Genomic DNA, 12,895 nt, shown 5'->3' with positions numbered 1-12,895 from the left:
TTAGACTAGTGAGTGTCTTGACTGTACCTTGTCTCTACTCCACTGAGGTTAGTCTTGATACTTACTGGGTACCGACCATGGCGTACTCATACTACACTTCTGCATATTTTTGTGCAGAGTCAAATATTGGAGATATCGGACTTGAGCAGAGTTAAAGCGGGATCGTAAGAATTCAAGGTAGAGCTGCTTGGTCATCGCAGTCCCTTGGAGTCTTTTTATTTCATTGTACTGTTAATTTGTAATCAAACAGTATTGTATACTCGGTCCTCGTGATCATTCCATGTATTCAGTTAGAGTTCGTGAATCAGTACTACTAGTCTTGGGAAGTTGTATATTTTAATTATTTTCGCTGTTAGTTTAAAAAAAATGGCTTCAAAACGTAACTGAAATCGGCTTACCTAGTCTTAGAGACTAGGTTCCATCACGACGCCTGTGGTGGGATTTTGGGTCCTGATAACATGTTCTCCTATTGTGGCTCTCACACCCGCATTGTCTGCATGAACTCTTTGGGCTATTAGCTTGTGATTCTGAAACCTTCTAGTATCTCACCTTCTTAGGTCTTCCAGGTATCTTATTCCCGACTGGTGGCAACACAACTTGTTCTAATACCTCTACAGGTATTGTCCATGTACTTTTATCTGGAAGAGGATAAAATGGAATGTCGTATGCTTTCAACATGTATTCATTGTTGTAGTACATAAAGCAATAATCTTCACCCTCCAAGTTTTTTGACCTCAAAATCACCCACGCATGCGGACAAGGGATTTGATCTAACTGGAACCTTCTACAACTACATGTCCTTTCCCTAAGGCAAACGATGAACAACCTCCCACTGTCAATAACTAAATGTAAGTTTTCAGTTGATGGTCTCACCTATATTTTATAGAAAAGCAAGATTAGTCAAGACTTTATGTAACTAATTCAAAAGATTAACCCTATTGAGTGTTTTTGTAGATAAACATTAATTTAAAATAAGGAACATGTTATATAATATAAATATACCATCATATGTTGTGATGCATCAAAATTTTCATCCAGTATAGCATTGTATTTTACGATAAGCTTTGTAAATGTCGTTTGTGCAGTGTTTCGATTTGTGTAGTTCCACCTGTTGATCAACATTCGAATTTCTTCTAGTAATTGTTGTATCGGAAGTTCCCTCGCTTCCCTAGTTGCCGAATTTAATGACTCTGCAATGTTGGAAATCATTGTCATTGTCCTGTTGACTTTTGCATGCGCTCTACACCACCTGTGATACCCAATATCAAATAAGTAATCCTTCACTCTTCCATCTATTTGTTCCATCTCTGTCATATGGTGATTAAACTCTTGAATGGTATATGCTCTTGCCGTAGCAAAAATTATCTCTCTTAGCTTTTCTTGGTTCCTCTTATATCTGTCATTTATGTGATTCCATAGATGCCATATACAAACATAATGAGAAACTTGAGGATACACTATTGAAGCTGCCTTCGCTATGCTCTCATTTCTGTTCGATACAATGCACATGTCATCTCTACCACCGAATGCTTCTTTGAACCTTTCGAAGAACCACCCCCATGAGGCATCATTCTTCTTATCAACAATTGCATATGCAAGTGGTAAAATCTTGCCTGTTTATAATATATTAATTATATTTATTCAACAAAGTGCTTATTATAAATATATTTTATTTATTAAGTGTATAGTTTATGCACACATCAATATGAAATATTTTACAATAACATACATGCGCTGGATGTGGTGTGTGTGTGTGTGTGGGGGGGGGGATTAAATACATATGCATGTTTAATCGATATGCACAGATTTAAAATAAATATATAAGTATAAATGGTTATACACAGAATATTTATACATATACGTATACTCTGATATACAAAGAGAAAAATGGATATACACAAATATGTTAATGAAATACAGTAGAGTTTTTCTAGAACAAACCTCCAGCATCTTGCGAGCAAGCTGTGAGTAACTTTCCTCTGTACGTTGCTTTAAGAAAGTTTCCATCAACCACAACAATCGGTTTGCAAAATTCTCATCCCTTAATTGATGCATATAAGGCAACAAAAGCATACATGAAGTGTTCTTCATCTTATTTTCTCAAACTCACAACTGCCCCGGGGTTGGAATGCATCAACATATATAAGTAGCTCGACAACTTTGCATACGACTTACTTGGGTCTCCTCTCAAAAACTTAAGTGCCCTTTGCTTTGATCTATTTGCCTTCCAGTAGCTTAAGTCAATACCATAATATTTTTTCATGTCTTTCATTATGTCCTTTACAGTATATAATATTTTTGGATCAACATATTTATAACAAATAATTCTTCCAATTACAGGAGCAGTAGCTACATGTTGTGTAAACAATCTATCCCTCGCCGAACATGTGTGATCCTTACTGCATTTTCTAATTTTAAATATTTTTGACTTGTTTAGAGATGAAGACTTGAAAAATCACGTGCAACGGTCATTGACACTTACCAGCAGTATCTAATAACATCCAAATTTACACAATAGTAAATAAATTAAGATAAACTATCGTGCATCATTACTATAAAAAACTGACGATTGTCTACAATTATTAAAGTTAGATATACATTCATACCTTGATGGACTTGATCGATTAACCTTAAACTGATTTTTTTTTTCTGAATAGCATAGTTTTTCAACACCATCATCAGTGTCTCATCGTCCTTGTACAGCTAGCCTTCCGAAACTGTACTATTTAGAGGATCATCTATTATTGAAGTTTCATCAAAATCTACAACTTCTGGATCATCTACGTTATCAAACCTAATCAATTGCAGTGCATCACCATTATGTATATCATATGTACTGGCAATTTGTAGGCATACAAATGAATTTTCCTCGTTTCGATTAAAAGCGTGCATATCTTTCTCTTTCACTGTTATACACAGTGGATATTCATTAAACGCATAATTTTTCTTCTTCAACTCGATATATACACGCAATCCTATATCATTGTGTATCATCATTGGTGGTGAATCATCATCGCATTTGTACAAGATTTCAAGCAAATTAATTGTGGTGTCAACCATCAATTGTTCTGAAATTGTAGAAACAAAATCACCAAATTTAGTTTCCGTACTAATCACCACGTCTTCAACTGAGTAATCCACAAATCGATTGTTGCTATCATAGTGTCCCCCGTGCTATATCAAAATTGGCAAAGTAGCCATTGAATTTGTATTCTATATAGAGAGATTAAAACCCTTCTTCAGCCGATTTCTTAGAACTTCAAAAATAAAGAAAATTGTTCTCAAAGAAAGCACTAATTATTGCATCAGAATACATAAATTTGATATTCAACTGTCGTGATTGCTGAAAAATCTTCGCGCCCTTTTTGATTTTTGAATGAAATATAGTTTCTGCATTTGGTTTTATTTTGGTCGACTGCGTAGTTACGCTTCTGAAGGGATACATCGTGCAAGCGTGAATGGTGAGACAAAATCTTAAAATCCCTCCTATTTCTGAGGGGTTTATATAATCGTGTCTGTTGGGATTTGGCTATTTTACGCCAATTTTTTTAGGCTACTAGTGTCAACCTAAATTTATGGCCAATAAAATGCCAATTATAGTTAAGCATTGTTATACGGTGTCAAATCCCCAAATCAAAAACCATTAAGATACAAAATAAAGCCCACTTCCATACCGAAGGACCCAAACATGATTTTCGAATTTGATTCTTAAAAAATACAAGTCAAGCCCACTTACAAAGACCTAACACATGTCAACCCAAATAGTCCACTGGATCAGCCTAAACCCACCTAGCCCATCAACCACAACCCAATTAATCTATTTCCTTTCCTCTCTGAGCAAAATTCCAATCTATTTTCATCTCAAAGCCAGAATTTGCTACACCATCTCCATCTCTATCCAACGTTTTCTCCGTTACAAAGATTTAATATGCTTTTATGAAAAGGTTTTTATCTTTCCAACAACCCCTAATAAGCTAGAAGTTCGAAAATATGTTTAGTAACTTTTATTCAAACTGTCTATTGGTACTAAAAAAAATTATTAAATGTATATAAATATTAAATATAAAACTTAATAAAAATATTTAAAATCGTATTAAAATTCAGAACTCATAAAAATAAAATCTTGAAAACGCTTCTACCGCATTAACTTTTATCCTTCTGTAAAAGCCGAAAGCAAACATAAACTGCTATGAAATTAATCCTTTTTTTTCATTCTCCAAGATTTCCAGTTCCACGATCTTTTTTTAAACTTTTCACAGCACCCTTCTTTCACCATGCTTTGAGCGCCAAACATTCAGTCATTTCCCGCCTTCTTTCTTCCCATTTCCCTCCAAATATTCCTCTTCTATTCTTCTATAAATACCTAAGAGCAACTCTTGTTAAATCTCAAGAGTAAATTTGGAAAATTCATATATTATCCCATGTTATTTGACAAGCACTAATGCTTTTCTGAAATGTTCAATCATTGGTGTTTATCATTGACTTAGGATCGATAAATGAATTTTTCAACAATCTTTTTCATTAAAATAAAATAATAAATAATAAAAACACAGATGCTCGTGCTTCTTCTAAAAACTATTTTCTTAGAATTTTATCTAGCTACTGCTATCATCATGGAATTCCATAGTTTTCTTCGTGAAGACAGCCTGACATTAAGTTTACAATATGGTCATAACATAATACCATATTCTCCAATATTGTTTGGCTGTCTCGTGCAGAGGCGGATTTAAATTCTATGGGTTCAACTTTTAAGATTTTTAACATTGAACCTATTATATTTTTAAAGTTACGGGTTCATATTTATTATTTTTTAAATTTTAATAAATTTTACATATAAATTTTTACTCCGTGTCGATAGTTATAAGTTTAATTGAACCCGCATCTACCACATTGCATCCGCCCCTGGTCTCGCGTTGAAAATTATGGAATTATCATAGAGTCCAAGCTCAAAATGATACTCAATCGTCCTCTAGAAATGCAATGCCTTTGTAAGAATTACGAGGGGATTTGGAAGGAGAATTTAGTCGTGTGCTTCTTTCCTTGCCCAGGGCTGGCTGTTTTATTAGCAACAGTTTTGTGGTTTCACTATGCACCATTTTGATACAGCTAGTTTGTTTAACTGTGAAGATGTCAAGTTCTAGTTACAAATCAAATTAAAAAGGGGTTTTGTAATGTTGTGAGGCTAGAGGATAATGTTGAAAATAAAGTAATATTTTACCTATATATTAACAAAAGGTATTCAATTGACCATCTTTATCTGCTATCAATTTTTATTAAGTCCACGTTTACAATAAGTAAATCTAAGCAATTCTTAACCACTTAACATTTTGAAAGGATGTTGATTCCACTTGATGTGTAACCTCACCCAAGTGGATTTACGTGTCATTCTTTGATGAAGAAGCATAGGTCACGGATTCAAGTCGGTCATTAATGTTTATGTTGACAGTTTACATTACATTTCTTGAGGTCAACTTGTTTCGGACCCTATATCGGGCTATCCTTTTTGTTCTGATGGAGGAACATCAAAATCAGAGGGCGTAACTAGTGTAGAATCTATGAGTTTATCTGAATTTTTAATTTTTACTTATATCTATTTTGACCAAAATATTATTAAATATATAGAGATAATAAATTTTAAACTCATTAAATTAGATTAGATATGTTAGAATTGTGCTCATAAAATCTATATTCATTTGCCTCTGACCAATATAAGAATCTGAAAGTTCTTTGTATAATTCTCACGTAATTGATGACATTTGGGGCCCCATTGATATGCATTATCCAAATCCCAATTCTATTCTTCACTTAATCAATTTATACTAGGCAGAAATGAGAAGTATTACATAGGCGAAAAGTTGAAGCTAAAGGACGAGATCTATCAATTTCCACTATCGATTGACAAAAAATATTAGCTATTCTTCGACATCCATTTTGCCTGCAAAAAAGAAACTCTCAATTGCCATTAAAAATGCTTTTCTTGTTAACCAAAATAATAAAAGTACGACACAAAGGCGGAACTCGTATTTTAACTTTATTAGTTCTGAATTTTGGGATCACGACTTCAAGTGTTAATGATCGAGTTATAGATTTAATATTTATACATATTTTATGAATTCAAATAATCAAATACACTATTTGAGCAAAAGCTATTGGGTCCGGTCAAACCCGTAAGCAGGCTTGTGCCTCCGCCCCTCCGCCCCTAGTACGAAACATTTTAGATTTATAATAGTTGGGCGGTTTTGCCAAAAGGGATAAAAAGAAAAAAAAGAAAAGAAAAGAAAAGAAAAGAAAATAGAAGGTCCATACTCCATACCTTCCAACTTCATTCCAAGGAAAGTATTGAAGTTGAGACTAGATGGCAGAGGCTGCTTTTGGGCTGAGTAGTGAAGCTAGAATTTTTATTAAAGGATAGTTAAAAAGTAAAAAAAATAAAAATCAATGAAGAAGCTAAGGGAACAAAGTATAACATATGTACGTACAAAATAAATTTTTTATCTAGATAGACAATATAATTTTCGATAAAGAGGTGTCAATTTACACCCCTTGAACAAAAATGTCCCCGTCCCTAGTATTATTTCAACTTCTTTTACTAGATTTTAAGCTATAATTTTAAAGCTACACTGAGTTTAGTGTTAAAATTGTAAAGATTAAATTCATCAAGTACAAGTCCAACTCTGCCTCCGCTTAAAATGATATCAAAGTCAATTGGCTCATATGGAACATATATGAATTTTCACTAGACTAGTATAAATAGACTAATATGTATATCCCTATCCATTATCATCCGTTAAAGATTTATGTTTACCCGAAAAATAGTACAGTTGAATTTGTTCGTGGTCTCTAGACAAGTGAATTAATTTGATCCAAAAAGTAATGAAATAACTGATGAAATATAAACTACTTAGCCTTAGAATATAGATGAAACAACATGGCTAATGAGTCGGGGAACAAGGTTTTCGGGCACAACAATGATAGGATCAAAAGCAAGAGAATAAAATTGTATTAAAATGACGTATAGAATGTAGTCTAAGTTAGCCAGAAAATTCCTCTCTTACAATGATAACTGAGTTCCCTATTTATAGTTATGTACAGGGAAAGGAAGTCCTAGGATCATGCTCTTCTTTAATGTCAATTATAAGGGCCATTGATGAAGATGTAACGTTGGACATAAATGCTAAATTCCTTGTAACGGACCATCATCCTTAATGCTGCAAAATATTCTGTGTTAAATATTACCGGGCGCAAAGCATTTAATACTCCATTTATGATCGTTATTCCTTCCGGTGAGAAGCGGAACAACTATGTTCGATGGCCATCCCCATCTTGTGTTCCACGTGTTCTTCCTTTAAGTGGCTATGTATCATGTCATATTTTTTCCTATACAGATAGTCCCCCTACTTTTCAGTGACACAATCTTGAGTTACCGGGAAGTTGGTAGAAAGCACCTTTTTGGCAGGAATTACTATAACTCCCTTTGAAGTTCTTTGACAGTTGATTAGACGCACGTTTCTCCGCATTTAATGCCCCGAACACGCATCATCCCACGATTCAGCACAGCTTTTGCCGATTATCGAGGTAATCATGGCCATGAATTTAGCCGCCAAAATTTTACTTATACGCACCATCCTTCTTTTATGTACTTCATAATCTCTCAAACTTCTAATTTGCATTTTTATTTCCCAACTTTTCTCTGATCTTCTTCGAATCAGAACATTTTCTTCCTTCTATTGCTATGGTTTCCTCTTCAAAACGTGCTAGTTCTTCAAAGGGCAAGAACAAAACCGAGGATTCCGTTCCTCCAATAGTGGGTTCCATCATCCCAAGAAGGCTTAGTACTCTGAAGAATTTTGAAGAGAAATATTTTGCTGCTAACCCTCGCACATGGGCTGTTAATAGGTACCCTTCTTCTATTCGCCCTTCCAGTATTCCTGTTGTAAAGGAGGATTGCCGCTGTCATGAGTTGGACATCATTGCTCCTGACCTATCGGAGCGAGTGACCCTTCCCGGGGAAGGGTTCACATATTTTTTCACATATCCCTTTACTTTGGATGCATTTTCTTTGAGCAGAGAGCTTGATTCCGTGATTGCAGAGTTTTGCCTTCGCTACCAAGTGTGTTTGGCACATGTAAGTCCTTCAGTGTGGAGGACGGTTACCTGCTTTCGGTGTTTGTGCCTAGAAACTGGAGAGGAGCTAACTTTAGCTCATATGATGAATCTTTATTCCCCCAAAATCTTCCGCGGGGGAATGATAAACCTTTGCAAGTGTGGCCACCATACTTTGCTATCTAGCATGGACGACGATAACAACCATGGGTGGATGAAATAGTTTGTTGCAGTTGCGACCAGTGACATTATTCCAACAACAACTTCATCTTTTCCGGTTACTTGGAACCGCTCTCGTAAGTTTTCTTTTATACAACTTTTCTTACTAGCTATCCTTTCATGCTTGTATTGTTCCTTCAATCTTCATTTGTTTTATCGACTTGATGGATCCCACCGGTGGTAGAGGGCTTGGACCGGTGGATTCAGAAGATCTTGGACATCATAACGCCCAAAACCCATTTGTGGAAAGAGTTATCCATTAAATACGGGTGAAAAGCCAAAAATCATGGTAACTTTAATTTACCTCATTTCCACTTTTTGTATATGAAGAACTTAGTTGAACCTTTCTGACATGTTCACGAAATTAGCTCTACCTGCGGGCTTAGTTGATGTCCCCAAGGAGGATGTTTTGGCTGACCCTGCTGATGCGGCGAGGCTGCTTTAGGAGGCACTTACTCGAACAGGCGTCTTCGAGCCTGCTTCGGTCACAAACGTTTCTTCACGGAGTCCCTGGCCAGAGAACAAGCAACCAAAAAGAAGACGTTCCTCTGCGATCGAGAAAAAGAATAAGAGGGCAAAGGTTGATTCCCCCGAATCATCTCCGGTAGAGATGGTGACCGGTCCTCCTTCCAGGCCGGTCATAGACACTGTGATGATCGACGATGATGAAGAAGCTAGTGATGAGGGAGCTTCTTTACATAGAAGGATATGATCCTCATCATCTCAACATGATGCTTGACCTGTTGAGACAATTGTAACAACTAAAGATGACGTCTCAGCACTTTGGGGAGAATTTGATTTGGTAGATAATGCCAACTCCTGCTCTCGGGCCCCAATTGGTGTAACCGATACTGCGAAGTTGAGTATCGGGTCCATGCCGTCTTTGGTTGGCGAGCATCAAACAACCAGCACTGCATTTGATGCAGCTGCTTGTCACTCTTCCACTCCATCAACTTCATCTCTACCTTCACCATCACCAGTAACTGCTACATCATTTCCATCTTTGTCCACTCTTCAAACAGTGGTTGCTACGTCATCTCCATTGTCCGCGCCTGACCATGAAGAAGGTGCCCTTACTCCACAGTCCCCAGTTCATGGGAATTTGGGGCAAAAATTATGCTGCCCCTTATGATGATCCACAAAAGAGGAGAAGTGTTACCCTTTCAGTCTCCACCGGGTGAAACTTGCTTTCGAGGTCGGTGGAGCTTGCTAACTATCTGAATCCTTTGTCTTCAAAAAAAGTTTGGGATAAGATTCAGACACTCTCGGGAGAGTGTTTGTTGAACAATGCTATGCATAACGCCGTAGCGGTACGTTCCTTTCTTGTTATGTTATTCTTCTACTTTTGAACAAATATACTCTAAGTTTTACCTCTTCTTGTTTTGCAGGCTAACTTTCTTGCTTCTGAGAGCCTCCAAAGGCTGATTCGTGAGAAGGAAGAACTTACTTTTGAACGGGATCAGCTTTTGGCGGAACGGTACCAGACTGTTCTCTGCCTCTTGGAACTGGAAACCAAGGCTATCGAAGCCGTTATTTTGGAGGCCCGTTTGCAGCAAAGCGGGCAAGAAGTAGTAACCCTTAGCCAAGAGATTGGGCCGCTGAGGTTTAGATTTGATGAAGCCAAGGCTAAATGGGCAGAAGTCCAGAATGTCATTCTTGCTACAAACGATTGTGAGACTGCCTCCGCTGAAAGAGTGATTAACTTAGAGGCAGCCTTAAACTCCAAAAGTGAAGAGCTTGCTACTGTGGTAGCGAAACATGCCCAGTTGGAATAGAAGTACAGGAAAACTATCGAGCATAATAGGCTCTATAGTTCAACTATCTGTGAGCTCGATGTCATTCTCAAATCTTCTAGGTCCGCCCGGGAAAACATTTTCGCCAAAATTACTCAACTCAAAGAAGAACTCAAGCACCGAGTGACTTCCCTCATTGTTGAAAAAACTTATTCCATGTAAAGCATGAAGAGAAAAACCTTGGAATAGGCCAAGACTGGTATCAATGACATTGATGCCCGAATTCCTAAGGCCCGAGAGCTTGAGTTAGCTGCAAAAAATAGACTCCTGGCGCAGTCTGACGCTTCAGGTTCTTCTGATTCTTGTTCCGAGTTTTCGAAAACTGAAGAGGGATCGGAAGGTGATGATGTCGAAGACAAGCTGGGGAAAACGTTGAGCCATCGGTGGAACCAACTCATAGGTATGTGGATACTTCTCTTCCTCCTGATTCCGGAGACACTGTAGCTTAATTTTTTCTTTCTTTTTCTATTTTGTACCTTTATCACTCTGACGCGCCCTTGTAAATAAAACCATATTTTTTGCTCAAGTATTGTTTGAGTCTTATTTTCATTTTGAATATTCATGCAAGTCTTTAACGTTCGTACTTGCTTAAGTATTCTGCGCATGTTGTTTTGTTTACACTTTATTATGTGTAATATCGTATGCTTTTTCTTCGAAGCATTTTGGTTCTTTTTCGTATGCAACTTCGGGTGTATTTTTCTCCAATGGCATTATGGATTTCGGGTATTGATTCTTATGGAACCAACCCTTTAACGTGAGGGATTTTATAAGAGAGGACCCTCTTATATTTATGGTGATCTTGAAGAGGGAGTCTCCTGTTTATTACGGTATAATTATTTGAAGTACATGTTTAACTTTCAAATGGTAAAATTAACTCATCGTTTAGACAAGAAACAAGATAAAAACAAAAGGATTTCATTTCATTTAATTCCTTCTATTTTCAAAAGTACATAAGCATTTTGCTATGCAGAAAAGAGATTTCCATGACTTGTGGCTATAAAAATATTGCCATGACTTGTGTCTATCTTGTACAACTTGTTTCCATGGGGCTGGCTGTATAGTTCCCGGTCCCGATGATATATTCTGTTCCGAATTTTTGTTCCCCGGTTGACGTGGCATTCATTGTTGCGTGACATTTAGTGTTTCCATAACCTCATATCATTCCCTCCCAGTGTTCGAATGCAAAAAATGCGAATTAGAACATTGGAAGTCTTGTATCTTTGAAGATCCCACCAATGAATTGCTATATAATCCTTCACTCGGCAACATATCTTGTTTCCCATTAGGAATCCATGCTATCGAGCGAAAGAATACCTAACAATCCTCTAGTGGTTTGTGCTCATGAACGATCGAGTAACCTCTTTTCGGTAGCAAACTTAACTTCCCGATGGGAATTTGCTATCGAAGCAAAGATTATCTCATCGTCCCCAAGTGGAAACTTTCTTGTTTGCCTTGTTATCAAATGTCTTATCACTGCTGTCTTTGTAGTATGCTTTCCATCACTACCTCATTAAAAACCTTGCCAGAAAAATCCAATTGGGACAAAAACTGAATAAAGGGAAAAAGAGTGCAACACATACTTTCCGTTTGAATGTTGTTCATCAGCAGTAATTTCTTTTGAGGTGAGCCACGTTCCAGTTGTTGGGCAACTTGTCTCCGTTTTGATTCTCCAACTCGTATGATCCTTTCCCAGTGATAGCTGAAACCCGATAAGGGCCTTCCCATGTTGGGCCTAACTTGCCCGCGTTGAGTTTTCGGGTGGTTTGAGTTACCTTCCTCAAGACCAAGTCTCCTACTTTGAAATATCGTAGGTTGGCTCTTCGATTATAATATCGCTCCGTTCTTTGCTTTTGAGCCGCTATTCTAATATGCGCCAAGTCCCTGCGTTCCTCGAGCAGCTCTAAGTTTATTAGCATTGCTTTGTTGTTCGATTCTTCGTTCGACTCGAAATACCTTAAGGTTGGTTCCCCCACTTTCATCGGTATCAAAGCTTCTGCACCGTATATAAGGGAAAAAATGGGTCTCTCCCGTGCTTGACTTGGCCGTTGTTCGGTAGGCCCACAGAACCCAGGTAATTCTTCGGGCCAACTGCCTTTTGCTTCTTCCAACCTTTTCTGGAGGTTTTGAATAATCACTTTGTTTGTTGACTCCGCTTGACCATTTGCGCTCGGATGATAAGGTGAAGAGGTAATCCTTTTTTATCTTCAGATCTTCAAAGAACTTTGTAACTTTTGCGCCGATAAACTGCGGCCCATTGTCGCATGCAATCTCTTTTGGTATTCTAAACCTGTAAATTATATTTTTCAACAGGAAGTCGACCGCTTCGCGTTCTCCGATCTTCTGATAAGGACCTTCTTCCACCCATTTAGAAAAATAGTCAGGCAAAATTAAAAGAAACCTTACCTTTCCAGGAGCTGGTGGCAGTGGTCCGACGATGTCTATCCCCCATTTCATGAACGACCATGGGGACAGAACCAAATGTAAGGGTTCTACTGGTTGATGTACTAGTGGTGCGTAGCGTTGGCACTTCTCACATTTCGTACGAAGTCTTTAGCATCTTGTTCCATACGGGGCCAGTAATACCCTGCCCGAACTAATTTCAACACCAAAGAATCTGCACCTGAGTGGTTGCTGCATATCCCTTCGTGGACTTCTATCATGACATAGTTAGCTTCCGATGCTCCTAAGCACCAGGCCAACGAGCCTTGAAAGGTTTTTCTGTACAATTGGCCTTTCTTGAAGCTATAACGTGCACCTTTGGCGCGCAGCGCTCTTGATGA

General features: G+C 37.6%; 1 protein-coding gene across 1 annotated transcript; it reads right to left on the bottom strand.

The window, feature by feature from the left end:
- Positions 1-537: 537 nt before the first annotated feature.
- On the bottom strand, positions 538-3,060 carry LOC107769006 (uncharacterized). Its single transcript, XM_075231390.1, has 3 exons — positions 2,724-3,060; positions 1,003-1,613; positions 538-873 (listed from the first exon to the last, which is right to left on the bottom strand). The coding sequence occupies exons 1-3, from the start codon at positions 3,058-3,060 to the stop codon at positions 538-540; spliced, it is 1,284 nt and encodes a 427-aa protein (XP_075087491.1).
- Positions 3,061-12,895: the final 9,835 nt, after the last annotated feature.

Source organism: Nicotiana tabacum, chromosome 15 (assembly GCF_000715075.1).
Source record: "Nicotiana tabacum cultivar K326 chromosome 15, ASM71507v2, whole genome shotgun sequence".
NCBI classification, from domain to species: domain Eukaryota; kingdom Viridiplantae; phylum Streptophyta; class Magnoliopsida; order Solanales; family Solanaceae; genus Nicotiana; species Nicotiana tabacum.
The sequence above is the reverse complement of the archived record's forward strand: the minus strand, read 5'-3'. Positions and strand labels throughout refer to the sequence as shown.